The following is a 15155-nucleotide window of genomic DNA, read 5'->3' as shown; positions in this document are numbered from 1 at the left end:
TATTTTTCCGTCATTTTTCCTATTTTCTTACGGCCATTCGTACGACACTTAGACTTAGAACCAGTAGTTAGAAGCATGTGACCAGTCACCTGACCCCCACCTGCAGACTGGCACTAATGTGCGCACAGACCACCTTTACGTTTGTACATGTTTGGCTCCCCTGACTCAGTATATAAACCCCACCTGTAGCGACCCTAGCCCTCATCTTGACCTCTTGGTCCTTGGGCTAGGTAAGCCGTCCTTTGTATTCTCTTAGTCAGCATAATATTAACTTGGTCCTTGGGCTAGATTTGACTTGAAAGTCTACGCTCGGCGTTAGCAAGCCTTCGCGCTCGCCGCCCTTGGGTTAGATCGTATTAGTTTCTTTGTTGTAGGCGTTGCCTGGTCGCGTCGAGTCTAGCTCCGCGACAGAGACGAGCTCCCCGACGCTTTCAGGACGCGCCGAGGAGGATTGGGCAGCAGATCTTGAGGTCGGGGTGGCAGTTGTCGAAGAGCTCGAAGAGGAGTGCGCGTTTTCCGACTCCGCATCGCTCGAGGGCTTTAGGTGCGAAGCATAGGGTTCCGATACCCGTACGATGGGTGAGGTTTTGCGGTTGGCCAGAAGCCGCGCAGCATCTTGGCGAAGCTGGTAGAGAACTGTGTCCTGCTAAGGGCTCTGGAATTAGCATCGAAATGAGTCGGTGATACTGAAGTACTTACTGCTGCCCTGAGTCGCGACTCCTCGTCTGTTGCGCGGCTGCCTCTTGAGGTACGGTCTGCACCCGCCTCTCCGGAATCGATATCCGCCACAACGGTGTCCATGCTTGCACCTCCCATCGGCTCCGAATGAACGCGGACTGAGGACTCTGGAGTGGAGGCTGTGGGTGATGGACGGGATAGCTCCGGGCGAGGACCATCTGCGTTTGTGTCACGCCTAGACGACGCGGCGCACGAGCTCCGTTGTCGGGGTAGCGAGATATGGCAAAGCTCGGTCGCAGATGGCCCGCTCTTGAGGGGTGATTCTCTGTCCCACATAAAAGGCGCGCCTGGAAAGCTTTCGGGTTGAATGGGCTGTGTAGGTAATATCGTGATTCTTCAGATGAAAGAAATTCCGGATGGGTATGCTATATACTCACCGTCGAGGAGGATGTGACGCCTGGGGAGAAAGGGTGCGCCTCGGTGTCCTCCTGTGAGTCGCCATGATGTGACACTTCCTGGTCCTCCCTTAAATCGTTAGAGGGATCGGGCTGTCCACGATACCAGAAAGGTACGACTATGCCCTCTGGCGGCCAGTGTGGCCGCTTTTCCGAGAGGTCGACGTACAGCCACATGTAGTTGGCGTGCAAAGTATCTGAGTCGTCCAAAAACGGTCTCACTGCAATTTCCAAGGACCGAACAGTGAAAGGGGGCGCTCGGTCCCATTTTGGAGCATCAGAGGCGACTGTGCAGCGAAATGGTACGTCGCAGGGGAGCCATTCCATTGTGGACGCTGTCTGGAGTCTCCACCACTCATGACTGCGGTAGTCCACCCCGGAAGTGGCCATCATAACAATAGAATGATTAGCGACTTCAGGGGAAGTGGTGGGGGAATGGAGCTGGGAGGGCGACTCAGTATCATTGATTGGGACGCCGAGGAAGTTCACGACGTAGAAATGGATTACTCTGGTGTTTTTCCAAGCCTTCTTTTTGATGACCAGAGTGATCTCGATGGTCTGCGGGCATCTATAGTCAGAAGCAAGGTCCCCGCCGAGGTACGCAAGAACGACCTTCACAGAGATCTCCTGCTCCGAGCGTGGTACAGCCTGTGGCATGGGGGACGAGACAAAGAAGCCAAGCGAGGATACCGCCTTGAGGCAACGAGGGGCAATCCGAAATGCAATGTCGTCCGCATGATGGCCCGGCCAGAGAGCGAGGTCCAAGGTACTACTTCGGTACGTCTTGTGATGGCGGGTGAGAGGAGACTCTGTGATTTCGCAGCTAGCCAAGAGGTGTAGCTCGGAAACAGCGGGCTTGGTGCGCGACAGAAGCTCCAACAACTCGTCATTCCTCAGGGGATAATTGCGGTCTACCCAATTATGCCTCGGATTTTTGCAATAATGTCTCGCTTCGACAAAGCTCCCACGCCCAGGACGGGTCCCTATACCTGCTAGGGAAGGGTGTTTGATAGGGATCATGATGAGGGATCCATCTCTCCGGTCTACGCATTGCAAGAGCGCAAGAAGCATGTCAGGCATGGACTTGAGAGATTCTTGGTGCTCGAGGCATGGCCCTTCGGGGGAATATGTGAAGGCCATTCTATCCAGGACGCGCATCGGAAGAGCTCTAGGGTGGACAGTCAGGAAGTCTAAACGAACACCCTGGGCAGTGAATATGCAGAGAGGCCTGGGAATATCTCGGGTAGATTGAAGGTGTAGACGTGATGCGAAGTTGTCGCGTGTGATTGGAATGTTGTTGCCGCAGTTCTTGAAATATATGGGATGAGGCGCGAATAGACCAAAATGGAAGCCCCAAGACATTTCGGCGAGACGGACTATTGGAGGGTAAGATGATTGTGTACCCCAAACAAAGATGCTTTGATCGGGAATGGTTCTGACGATTTCCTCCTGGAGACGCAGGAAAGCGTTCAAACCCTCGCCGTAGATGGGAGACATATGGACGCCAAAGATTCCCATCAGCGAGTACGCGGTGTCCTCAATGCGCGTGGCCTCTCGTGACGCAGCCCATGACATCCTCCGCGCGACACTGGCCCAGTTCACTGATTGAAGACTGGTGAGAATATCGAAGTCGACCCCAGTGATCTCTTCCAGCGTCGTTGCAAGCCCCGTCTTCGTGCTCAGAAAGCCCCAGGTTTGCGTCAAAAACTCTACATGCCTGGGCGCGATGAGCTCCTGCAGTGTCCAACAGCGGGTGTGCCACCTGCTCCTTCGGAAGGCCGACTCCGGTGCCCTGGGGTCATCGCCGTTGGGGACGTCAGAGAGGTAGACGTAGCATGCGTCCGAGAGCCTGTACCATTCGAACATGGAATTGATCGCCTCCGAGAGCTCGGCACTTCTCGTCTTGTCGATGCAGCACGAATCGATCCAGACGAGCCTGAAACCGGCGTCGCGCGCGACCTTGCAGATCCCATTGATCTTTTCTGAGAGCTCGGGATGAGCGAAGATGGTACCGTAGGGGTCGTATTCGATGTGTGCCACGTTAGAGTCGGAAGGTAGGGGATTTCCTCGCCCTTCGTGTAACGTGGCTTGGAGCTTGCAGACGTCGGCGTAGGATTGCTCGCCGCCTTGCTCGGGGGGAAGCCAGGTGTGCGACAGAATGGCGTAACGGACCTCGCTCGAATCCGCGTGCCATTCGAACACACCCGTCCAGACGTTCAGAAAGCGTGGCATGCTGTGATTCATCACCGCTGCATTTCAGTGACTTGTGCTCTAGACACAGCTTTGGTGGTACTCACCTAAGTCGCCTTGCTTTCGAAAGTTGATAGTCTGACCACGGACCGACCCCGAGTGACAGGAGACGTGCAGGAGATGGGGGAAAGGGCTGACAGCGTGCCCGATACGCGTGTGAGGCATCTCGAAACTGAAGACAGGTTATTTGTACACCTCGAGAAACGCCGGTATACAGCCCGCATTACTTTCCCGTCTTCTATACAAGGTTCTGTCAGACACGAGGCGAGGTGTGCACCGCCGAAATCAGTGCCTCAACATCCCACTGGCTGCTATCTGTACGACTCAGGCTGGGTTGCGAACTGCGCCAGCAGCGCAGAGGGCCTTCCTTCAAAAGTGTCTGCGGGTGAACCTGGAGGTGTCGCACTGGCACCAGAACGCCGCACAGGATGCGGGAACTGGACTTCGAACACATGATCAGATGCGCGTAAGGGCCTTGCATAGCGCGCGAATCTGGCCGCTGCGGCACGGGGATGCCCCCCTGGCCGAGTAGGGAATTGTCGCGTTGTGGGGGAGCGGATCATGCGGTCGGCGATCCAGCCGACATCGCGCATCGCGGGACGACTTGCCAAGCGGTGCATGCTTAAGGGAGTTGAAGGACTGTACTCTGCATTGTCTGTCCTTAGTACCCCGATATATACAAGAAGTCTACCTACAAGTCCCCCCCGCCGCTGCTATCGGCAGGCGGGAGTTCGGGCGCGACTACTGGGGAGTTGGCGCGTACATCCTCATGGTCACATTCCGCGAGGGCGGGTCTGCTAATGGCGGCGCGATCCCGTTCTGGAAACACTTTTGCATGGACAAGCGGCGCGGGAACGCGAAGCCCGCATGCAAGGACCCCTGGGAGATGTTTGAGGAGACTGTGACGAAGGGGCGCAAACCGCGCGTCTGCTGTAACCACGTCACAGGTGTGCCGACTTGCTGTTGTGGTGGATCGACACATCATCCGGTGAGCGTTGATCCACCGCGCGGTCTGTCATGTTCACTCACCTCGATATAGTAGAGCTAAAAGGAGCCCTTCGTTGGCCTTAAGTGAGAGTTGGCGGCGTTTGTAGTGTTGCGCCACCGAGGAGACCTAATTCAATCTCATTCGCTCGTTTTGAGGACGTTCTTGGAGCTGCCATGTGCCGAAATATGCGTCCAAACAATGGAGAGACCATGGTTCACTGAGAGAAGATCTAGAGAAGCTTTCGTGTCGACATCGAGACGTCGACTCGGAGCGCCGCATGATCAACTCCACCGCCCTGCCCAGCACCAATAGAGTGATGTGGAACCTTTTGCGATAGGTACGAAGTACCTTGTCCTGAAAGACGGCGCTGACATACTGTCCAGATGTTGGGATCACAGTGAAGTCTGACAAATGGATACATCGCCGAAGTAATGCCACGCATGCTCAGCAAAGAGGTCAGTGTGGTGAAGGACTCACCTGCCAGTGTAGATCCACGATGGTCCCGAGGTGCAATGCGGCGCGGGATACATGATACTCACCTACCCAGGTGTGATAATACCTCTGCTGTATTTCCGCTCGAACCTGATGTAAATGATGGTGATGGTGAGCGAAGCAGTCGCTGGCGGTCCCACTGCGGCGAGAATCCTATCGAACACTGAGCATTGATGCCATGTTCCGGCGCTGCGATCTTCCGTATGGACATCGCAGGCTTCCCTACAGTGAGCAGCGACGAGCGTGTGTAGTGTCCCCGAGGGTAAGCCTTCTATCTCTCACCCTGCGCGACTATGCCGCTGGCAAGCCCGTCCACCGCTTGCTGACTGCAACGCCCAACATGCCCCGCCTCTTCGCGGAAACCACACTCCTTACCCTCTTCTATCTTTTACACATCGCGCGCGGCGCAATCCTGACTATCGATGACGCCGATCCGCGCATCCAGTATACGGGAGCATGGGTACCGAATACGGGCGGCGACCCACAACAGCTGAACTATATGGCGACACTCACCTACTCAAACGTGACTGGAACCGTAGCGAGCTTTCAGTTTACCGGTAAGCACCGTCTCGCCTGAGAGCTCCGGACCAGACGTACTCACTCTTGTCGATGTCGCAGGCAGCGCGGTAGCCGTATACGGCGCCTTCGGACCCGTCGGGACGTTCGACATGCGCTCGGAGTATAGCATCGACCGCGGGCCGCCGACGACCTTCCTGCCCCCGAACGACATCGCCGCCGTGGTCCATCGCCGCCAGTTCTTTGCGTCCGGGGAGATCAAATATGGCCCCCACGTCCTGACGATCGAGAACATGGGCGAGCAGTTTTGGCTCGACTACATCCAAGTCGAGGTCCCTGATGACGTGGGGACCACCTCCGATACCGCCGCATCCTCGGCGGATGCGCAGACGAGCGCGGGGAGCGGCTCCTCGACGAGCGACGTTGTTTCGCCGACGTCTCCAGATAATAGGGTGTCCTCCGCACCTGCGGGTCTCTCAGCGGCTGAACTCACATCCTCATCTGCGGACAACACATTACCCCCTACGCAAAGCTCCCCGCATAGCCAAGCTGCGGCTGCCACCCATACAACTGCATCACTCACCTTGTCTGCTGTGCCGGATGTCCAGTCGTCCGCATCAACCGATGTCAATGAACCCCAGCCATCTGCTCCCACGACATCCAGTTCTCAGGCCTCCGGCGGGAACACGAATAACGGGCATGGACTTAGCGTAGGATCTCCGACGATGATGCCGGGGGCGATCGCTGGTGTCGCCGTCGCGGGAGCCGTGCTATTGATTGGTATGCTCGTGGTGGCGCAGTGGTGGCGCAAACGGCGGTGGAATGGTGGATATTCTGCAGGAAAGGGAACAGCGGCCCTTGGTGAGTGTCAGTTGCTTTCGGTAACGTGTGCACTGAAACGAACCGTGCCTTCCAGGCCATCGCGGCCCAGATCAGCTTAACAAGTCTGGATCTGCTGACAGCGTGCAAGTACCCATTCTCCAGGGCGCTGCACCGAGAGGTGTCCAGGAAGACGTCGACGTCTACGACCACCAGACCGTGATGGAAACCCCTTCTAACCCCCACGACGATCGCTCTCAGGCGAGTAGGCCCCATGGAAATCAAACCTGGATCCGAGTCGGGCTATCTGAGAAACATACGAGGTCAAGGAACGATGCATTACTATCTCTTCCACCAACCTCAGCGGCGACGCCTGTGGGACGAATGGGCTCCGACGCAGTATCCGCAAGAGAGGCGCGATACGGCCCTGGGAGGAGGAGACAGTCTGTCGATAGGGGCCTTCGACTGGCCGGTGGACCTCCTGGAGAAGAGGGCTTCGCCGAGGACGTGCGGCTCAGCGTGACTTCCACAGGCACCCTTCCACCTTCGTATCAGCTATACCGGTCAATACAGTGAATTTTCCCCGCATTGGGGGCTCACCGGCGTCGAATCAAGCTTTTGTCGCCTGAACATATCCCCTTAGCCGTAGTTGCCCGAGCTACCACCTACGTGATAGATGAGGGTAGGAGCACAGTAGCAACCGCGCGACCGGCAGAAGCGCCCGCCACCCAAATGCTCCGGGAGATTCCGGGCCCTTCAGTCCTTGCCGGCGCTAAGTAGTTCTTGACTCTTGCCCTCACCATCGAAGGCCGACTCTAGTTGGACGCGGTACAAGTGTACTTGGTAAGGTTGGACACCCGTGCCGATCTCGATAGTTCTCTAATATCAAACGATTGTCCTACAGGAGCTCGTGCTTACTACGAATCAAAAAATGATTTATGTTCGGCATACTAAGTATTATCCGCAGAAAATGACTTGAAGACGACAATTAGTGCAACATGAAAACATGGGGCCCGCCTACGGCCCAGTGAGGCTGGCACATAACATCCCTAAACACGAGCCTTCTCCCCCCGGACTCGCCCTCTAGCGGTGCAAGAACGGCCAAGCTAGATATGGAAGCCTAGTAGGGGTATGGCATACCCGTGCTCTTCGTTGCTCATCCCGTACGCAGGTATAGTCATCATGGCCCGATCTTCAAGGACTTGCGTGCTCTGTGTGCCTTTGATGCGGATGCAAGATCCCACGCGGGCGACGGAGACGGTACGACTTCGCAGCGCATGTAGGTCGGCCGTCCGACAGGATCGCAAGGCTTCGAACCTTCAGGTCCTCACGAAGCCCCTCGTGCAATGACGTTACATCGAGGGCGACGTGGCGCACGACATTCCGTATTAATAGCAAGGCGCCCCGATGGTCTGTTTGCGGTATAGTACGGTACGAGTATCTTTGTGAGTGAGTGCAATGTACCCTCTCGGTAACATGACTTGATACCGGCTGTGCGCTTTCAACAGGCCAGGTGCATCTGTCCCTCTAGGACGCCCCACTTCTCTCCTGCTACACCGTTGCAAGGTGTGCTATCTGCGAGGTCGGAGAACGCTGTATACACCGGGCGTATCGCCTATGGCCACCTGTCCCATTCATCGCTCGCTCGTCTAGGACCGACATGCAGGACCCGCTCCTTCAAGCTTCAAGGCCTCACTGCCCCCCGCATCTTCGCCGCCGCGAGTTGAAGTATCAGGGAACCCGATTCCCAGTAGAAGCGCCTGCAACCTTACGGTACACACCCAGACGTTCAGACGTCCATCTCCGCAGAATGTGGAGCGCCAGTGCGATTGGATAGTCCCAGTGGGCGCACAAACGTCGAACATAGCGCGGCACGGGACAGCACAGCCACTTATGGTCGCAAAACTCCCGGCGGTCGAGGTCTCAGGATGTCACAGTCTGGTGTACGACGAACGGACGACACCCGTGGTAAAAATTTGGCAGCAAAGAGCCTATGAAGTTTGCATACGCCGTGAGGCTGATCTCCGCTCCCTTTTTTCTTTGAGCGGAAGGATCCTATCCCTAGACCAATCATGTACTTACCATGGAGGCTTAAAGCTAGCTATCTGTAGCGAAGTCTCCCCGCCTGTCTCTACGCCAAATTCCCGGCTTATCCTTCGCTGGCGCCATGGTCAACTTTCCCCAAATACTTGTGCCCCCGGAGGGCAGTAACCCGGTAAAGCACAAGGCACGCCAAGGAGAGGACAGCGGCAATCGACTCACATATCTATATCCACAGGTACAAACTTCGATCGCGGTTCATTAGACCGAGCGCGTAAGTTTACGCTGAGATCCATGATCCACCCAGCGCAAGCTGAAACGCAATGCCTCCTGGCAGTTCATAGGGGGTAACTCGTACTATCCCCGTTTGACGACCCGGACGGGGCGCATCCGGAGCCTCGCAGATGCAGTATGAACTGCGTCCTCTATCCCCATCGCAGCCCATCTCTCGCCATACTCAAACCATATCACTGCTGTGCTCCTCTCAGTGGCGGGGCGCAGACGTCAGTACGTTATGTCCGTGACCCAGAAAGGCGCACAAATCGAACAACCTGCGTTTCCATACATCCCGCACAAGAGTAACGCTCGAAATAGCGCTCTTCGACTATGCATAAAGCACACTCGTCGCAAGCCAGGCTCTGCATTACCCTTCGACCACATTTCAGCATGTCTGCGCAGAAGAGAATCACACTCTACATGGCTTCGGTACGCGCACTCCTCCTCTTGAGTTCCCAAGATATTTCTCTGACTGACTTGTGATGCTTGCTTGTGTCTTTGACAGGCCTCGCCGTTCCCGCACCGTGTAGGCATCCACTCTGGCAGCCCATAGGCCGACTCTCATGGAGAGTGACACTGACGCCCCCTTCACAGGTTCGGCTGGCTTTAGAAGAGGCTCACGCTACATATGAGATGATACATATTTCCCTCGTAGACAAGCAAGACTGGTACCAGAAGAAAGTCTACCCAGACCGCGCGCAGGTACCACCTTCCGCCCCTCCCTCTTCCTCTCTGCGCCGCTAAGCACACTCCCTCCCGCAGGTCCCCTACCTCATCTATGGCGGGCCCGAGCTGCACCCCGACGAGGCGCCCTCGCCCGACGCCGCCAAGATCCCCGAATCGCTCGTCATCCTCGAGTTCCTCGCCGACCTCTTCCCCGCCGCGCACCTCCTCCCCTCCGACCCCGTGCTCCGCGCCCGCGCACGCCTCTTCACCACCGCCGTCGAGACCGAGCTGCTCCCCGCGCAAAAGGCGTTCTTCCTCATGGGTGGGCCCCCGGACGCCATGCTCGCCGCGCTCGACGCGCTCCAGGCGCGGCTCCCGCCCGCGGGCGGCTTCGCGGCGGGCCCGCAGTGGTCGATCGCGGACGCCGCGGTGATGCCCATCCTGCTCCGCCTGCGCATGTCCGTCACGCTCGAGGTCGGGTTCTTCGCGCCCGGGGCCGCGCCGGTGGTGCGCGCCGCGCTCGAGTCGCCGCGGTTCGCGCGTCTGCAGCGGTACATTGCGGACAATGTTGCGCGCCCGAGCATGGCGGCGACGTGGGACGAGGTGAGTGGTTCTCCGGGGAAGCGGGCGAGTGCTGGTGCCGTCGTAGCTGATAGCAGTTGGAATAGGCTGCTGTCAAGGCAGAGTTTGTGGGGCGCTTCGAGAAGTTACGCAGCTTGAAGGCTGCCCAGTGAACTTTCAGAGCTGCCGCTGCGTCCGCGTCCCTCAGTATAAGTACCATCACCGCTCCCGTGACCGTAACGCCGTCCCAAGAGCGATTGAACCGTTGAATGTAGATGTGCAGCTGTCTTGCTTGAACACACGGCCATACGTTGGCGATTTCTCGTCTGCCTCTTGTCTAAAATGCGTGAGTGTGAATCCGATACGGTCAACTCATTTGACTGCGCCTGACCGACCACAATGTCCACCCTCGAGCTTGGTGTTTACGTGTCCCTGCCGTTCCTGCATATCGTCTGCACGTCCACGTCCACGTCAGTACGCACATAACCTCCACTGTGCCATTGAACGCGTGATCCTATGCTACAGAATTACCTGTACATTATTGACTATAAGGGGGCTCCACGTAGTAAGTAGTGTCCTATCACCGGAAGCATCTGCCAGTGTCACGTCGCGTCCGTGCCGGCATGCGTCTCTAACGTCGTGTTCCACTCGATGACCTTAGGATGTGCCTTTACCTACGGAGAAGGTGGCATGAGCCCCGTGTCGGCGAGCGTGTTCCCGCATAGGAGACAGACGCACCTTCTTGGGATCGAATCCTAGTACTTGTAGCCCATCTAAAGACGCTGCGCGCGATAGCGCGACGTAGCTCTGACCTTCGAGCATCACAAGGACTGAGTTATGTTGATCACAAATCGTAACTGAAAGGTATCGCACCTTTCTCGAATACGCTGCGCAGATCGATCTTGACGTGCTGGATCGTCTGACCCTGGCTCTTGTGGATGGACATCGCCCAAGCCAACACGAGCGGCACCTGTCCGCCCGCCCTCAGCGTCCCGTGCGAGATCGGAGTGCAAGGTGGCACATACCTGCACGCGCCGCGCAAGCAGCTTGCCTTCGTTATCCTCGACGCGGAACTCGTCCCGGACGACGAGCACAATCTCCGTCCCCTGCGACGTACGGAACTCGACGAGCGGATACCGCTCCTCGTCCTTCGCTGTCTTTCCCTTCGCCGCAGACGTCGGCTTCACGTCCCTCACGTTCTCCTTACCGTCCGCTGGCCGATAGAAGAAGACCGGGGTGCGGCCGTCCGGACCGACCTGCACGTTCCGCACGGCGCCGCCCGCCTTCGACGTGCCCGCCTCCTGGGAGCCGGCTGCTGACTTGGGCTTCGCGCCGTCTTCCTGGGGCGTGGGTGGGGCGACGCTCGCGAGGCAGCTTGCGGTGTTGTAGAAGCCGAGCACGCGCCCGACGCTGCCGTTCACGAGCTTCTCGTCGACGTTCTTGACGAGCATCACTTGCGAGTTCGCCTTGAGCACGAGCTGCGCGGGCACGACCATCTGCTCGAGCATCTTCTGGTGCGTGCCGGTGTCGCGGGCGGCGAAGGTACGTGGTGCGCCGGGGAGCGCTGCGAGCCGCGTGCTGTTGGCGCGCTCGACCTGAGCGCGCAGTGGGTAGAGTTCGGTTGGCAGGATCCCGGAAGGGAGCGGCGGGAGCGCGCGCGAGAGGGAGGTGAATGTTGTTTGTGCCGAAGGGGATATGGTACCCTTGCGCAATTCGTTGAGTAGCTCGACGAATTCTGGAGGGCTCGGTATAAGGCAACTTCCGATTGGCTAAGGTAGATGACCTACGGGTATCCGTCTGTCGATAAACTTGGGTGAGAGTCACCGTATGGTCGATGCACTCCTTCCAAGCGTCGCTTTCAAAAGCGAAAAACGGCTCCTCCCCAGATTTCGTGACAGGAGGCAGCTGGAAGAAGTCGCCCGTGACAACAATCTGTAAATAGCCTGGTCAACGACGGTACCCCAATGAAACATGTGTGGGTACCTGAATCCCACCAAACGGCTTGTCTGTCTTCTTGCGAAGTTGGACGGCGAGCTTCGCGAGTGTATCAAAAAGCTGGCCGTCGACCATCGAAACTGGTCCGGGGTTAGTCGATAGCCACATATGTAAAGGAGCTACGCACCTTCGTCAATGATGAGGACCTTGGTCTCCTTCCACCGCTTGAACGCAGGCTTACACGTCTTGATACAGCTGATCTGTCGATCAATGTTGTGCATACCAGGGGTGACCGCACCCCAAGAGTGGATAGTCATTCCTTGACGCAGCCGTTAGATGAGCTCCAGCCCCTTATCATAAGCTGAGCTTGACTCACCACCAATGTTCGACGCAGCCATGCCGGTGCTCGCAGTAACGGAGACCACTTCGGGCTTCTTGGCATGCTTTCTGCGAAGGGCGGCAATTATGGCGCGCAGCAATAGGGACTTGCCCGTACCTGGTAAGCTTATATTAGTACGTAGCAGCAAAGTAGTGCCGCATCATGGCTAAAACGCCTTCTAGCTACTTCATAGCAAGCGCAAGCTACTCTCAAGTAGCCGTACAGGCAGACGTGGCATCATATACGCGTCATGACAAGGCCGGGCCTTCTCCAACCATTGAATGACTATAGCCAAACTCCGGGTACACAGAGGCTGCATTCGCGTGAAGGTGACCGGAGTGGGGCCTCTGGACTATTCCGCACACGAGAATTTAACATATCTCAGCAATGAAAGCTAAATTCGTACGTATTTCTGGCCAGAAGGTGTTGGGACTTACCAGCGGCGCCAGTAAAGAACACGCTCTTCTCCTCCTGCACCACCATCTGGAGTACTCGCACCTGTTCTGCATTGAGAGACACCTGCTCGTGTGGAATACCGGAGTCCTTCACTCCAATAGACGGAATAGTGATAAGAGGTGAAAAGAACGTGTCGAGAGTCCTGCGTCTCTTGTTGCTCGCGTCGGCTGCGCTCTTGCCATCGTCGATGCCACCGGTTGATTTCCGTTTTCTCGTGTTCGTGGTCTTCGTGGCGAGAACGGTGCTCCTCGCCATCTTCTTCCCAACCCCACGCACGCGGGAGAGCAAGAACAGAGCGCTCGAGCCAGAGACAAGCCAGGCGGTAGGAGAGGTGGTTGTGGTTGTGGACAAGTTCGGCGCAGCTACGCGACTCGGCAGTTCGTCGCGTCGTGTCACGTGCTGCGATGCTTCCGCTTCCGAGATGAAGTGCATCTAATCTTATCTGATTGAGGGTGATCCCATCAGTGGCGTGCTTTAGCAGGTGGACGCTCTCACCCCAATCCAGTGATCTGCGTCCCTCTCTCTCCCTTCTGCTCGCCCGTACCCCATCCCGTACCTCTATTGCTCGTAATACTGCGGCGGCTTGCGTAGCGACTCCCAAACTACCCAGCATCTGAGCCCAAGAATGGCCACGCAAGACCATGAGCCGAGCACCAGTGCGGACACTATCCGCGGACTGCGGCATCTCGACATGAGCCTCATGTCCGAGTCTACCACGGCACACGACGAGCATGAAGATGCGTCCCCAAACCACCCGGGCACCTCGATATACCACCCTCCGTCGCCATTCAGCGCGTTCCAGTCCGAGCCAGGCAGCCCCTCAGGGGACTCTGTCTCGTCCTTCCCCTCGGTGTCCTCCTCCTTCCTCTTCTCGTCTGGGCCTGCATCACACCCACCGTCAGAACCAGACAGTGACCTGGGTGACTCTACGAGCGGGCTCGTCATCCCCTCGTTGATGTTACCCTCCCCGTCCAAACGACCGACGGCCTACGGACAGACGCTCGGCGAGCTGCGCTTGCTACTACTCGGCCCGAAAGGCGTGGACTTGAGCGCAATCGCCTCAAGGCTTGTGGACGATAGCGAGGACGTTGTGGAAGTGGGCATTTGGGAAGAAGATCGGCCCGAAGGCGGAAATACGCGAGGGAAGCGGAAGGCGAGCTTGCGCGTATCTACTCATTGGGTAGAACATCGCGACGCGCACGGACTTGAGCGCGTCGAGCCTGCGCGAAATGTGGAGATTTTGGAGCTGCCGCCTTACGATCCTTACTCCGAGGTACGTCTCTTCTCGCGCGTAGGAGGTACTTCGCTTACCCGGGCAGTAGACGGACACTGTTGTGCAGCATGTTCTTCCGATCATCCACTCCCCGTTCTATCAGGTTATGAACATACTCAACCGCGAGCATCCACCAAGCGGCACCCTCGCCCATATCCTGTCCTCCTCATCCTCCCCGCTGCACACCGCACTCATACTGGTCGCGTGCCCAAGTAAGTCTCCTCGTTTCAACCTCCACACGTTGACTTATGGCCCCTCAGCGCCCACCCCCGCGGAGAAAGCCCTCATCGAGGCACTCAGCCCACACATACCCATCGTCCTGCTCCCTCTCGCATCCGCGAACCACGACTCCCCGCCCAACGTCTCGTACAAGGTCACCTCCCCGCACTTATCCAGCTTCCGCCCGCGTTCTATCGACGCGCTGCGGATAGGACTCTTCCGCACCCCATCGACACTTGCCATGCTCCGCGCAGAGGCAGCGTCGCGCTTCCTGCGCTGGCGCGAGGTCGAGCGTGCGGTCGAACGCGTGCAGTGGGGCGTCCATGCCTCGACCTCGCAGACCACCACGATGAAGACCCCCGTGCCCGCACATGCACAGCCCGAGGAGAAGCGGGGCTGGTGGGACAAGCAGGAATGGGAGGCGCAGTGGGAGGGCGAGCTCTCGCAGGAGGTCGCGCTGCACCTCCGGCGGCGGCGCGCGGGGACCGTCAGGCGCATCACCCCGCTCTCCACTCTCCCGCCCACCGGGCAGACGTCGTACTTCCGCGCTCGCGATGCTCCGCCTGCTGCACTGGAAACCCCCGTGCCGCGGGATACGAGTGAAGAGGGCGGCCTGCTCTCCCCACCATGCCCCTCGGCCGCGTTCGACCCGCTCCACATCCCATCGCTCGTCGTCTTTTCGGTCTCGCTCCTTGGTGCGCTGCGTACGCGCGTAGCCCGTTCGTTCGGGTTGTATAACGGGAAGCCTGCCGCTGGCGCCGCTGCTCCCGAGGAAATTACACAGCGGAGGGGAGGGCGTTCTTTTGGGTATCAGTTCGGCGTTGGATTCGCTCTCATGAGCGCGTTCTGCGCCGGGGTGGGCATCGGGCTGCTGGCAGCCCGTTTCTAGGTCCTCATTTGCACCACGTATGCCGGATTGGTTCCCGTGCTGGATGCTTGGAAATTGGTGTGTATCATGTTGCCAGTATAATGTAATACTGATACCCTGGATCCGCGTACTCTCTCCATATACTTGTACGTCGTCCTGCGCTGCTTGTGTGTACTAGCTCTGCCGTGTTGTTGCTGTATCTACGCACACCTTACGAAATGTCAATGTATCACTTTTTTGTCAGTGCAGAGCGAGCAGCTTGCGGCGCTAATAGTACGTAGCGT

General features: G+C 57.7%; 5 protein-coding genes across 5 annotated transcripts; 3 read left to right on the top strand and 2 right to left on the bottom strand.

Moving 5' to 3' along the window:
- Nucleotides 1-2534: 2534 nt before the first annotated feature.
- Nucleotides 2535-3116, bottom strand: TRAVEDRAFT_85588 (uncharacterized protein; the record flags this gene model as incomplete). Its single annotated transcript, XM_008045484.1, has 1 exon — nucleotides 2535-3116. A coding segment is annotated over one exon (582 nt), but the record flags the coding sequence as incomplete, so codon positions are not given.
- Nucleotides 3117-5203: 2087 nt separating this feature from the next.
- On the top strand, nucleotides 5204-6774 carry TRAVEDRAFT_52397 (uncharacterized protein; the record flags this gene model as incomplete). Its single annotated transcript, XM_008045269.1, has 4 exons — nucleotides 5204-5420; nucleotides 5482-6240; nucleotides 6296-6463; nucleotides 6563-6774. 4 exons carry the CDS (start codon nucleotides 5204-5206, stop codon nucleotides 6772-6774), a joined length of 1356 nt encoding a protein of 451 aa, XP_008043460.1.
- Nucleotides 6775-8904: 2130 nt separating this feature from the next.
- Nucleotides 8905-9914, top strand: TRAVEDRAFT_23671 (uncharacterized protein; the record flags this gene model as incomplete). Its single annotated transcript, XM_008045126.1, has 5 exons — nucleotides 8905-8943; nucleotides 9020-9040; nucleotides 9109-9216; nucleotides 9277-9783; nucleotides 9849-9914. The coding sequence occupies 5 exons, from the start codon at nucleotides 8905-8907 to the stop codon at nucleotides 9912-9914; spliced, it is 741 nt and encodes a 246-aa protein (XP_008043317.1).
- A 337-nt stretch (nucleotides 9915-10251) lies between these two features.
- TRAVEDRAFT_154662 (uncharacterized protein) lies at nucleotides 10252-10891 on the bottom strand (the record flags this gene model as incomplete). The annotated part of the gene is made up of 4 exons (XM_008045483.1): nucleotides 10252-10415; nucleotides 10480-10553; nucleotides 10615-10711; nucleotides 10767-10891. Coding segments are annotated over 3 exons (261 nt in total), but the record flags the coding sequence as incomplete, so codon positions are not given.
- Nucleotides 10892-13136: 2245 nt separating this feature from the next.
- On the top strand, nucleotides 13137-15095 carry TRAVEDRAFT_173971 (uncharacterized protein; the record flags this gene model as incomplete). The annotated part of the gene is made up of 3 exons (XM_008045482.1): nucleotides 13137-13784; nucleotides 13834-13996; nucleotides 14045-15095. The coding sequence occupies 3 exons, from the start codon at nucleotides 13137-13139 to the stop codon at nucleotides 14890-14892; spliced, it is 1659 nt and encodes a 552-aa protein (XP_008043673.1). The 3' UTR covers nucleotides 14893-15095.
- Between the last annotated feature and the right edge of the window lie 60 nt (nucleotides 15096-15155).

Source organism: Trametes versicolor, assembly GCF_000271585.1.
Source record: "Trametes versicolor FP-101664 SS1 unplaced genomic scaffold TRAVEscaffold_12, whole genome shotgun sequence".
Taxonomy (NCBI): domain Eukaryota; kingdom Fungi; phylum Basidiomycota; class Agaricomycetes; order Polyporales; family Polyporaceae; genus Trametes; species Trametes versicolor.
This window is presented reverse-complemented; position numbering and strand designations above follow the sequence as displayed.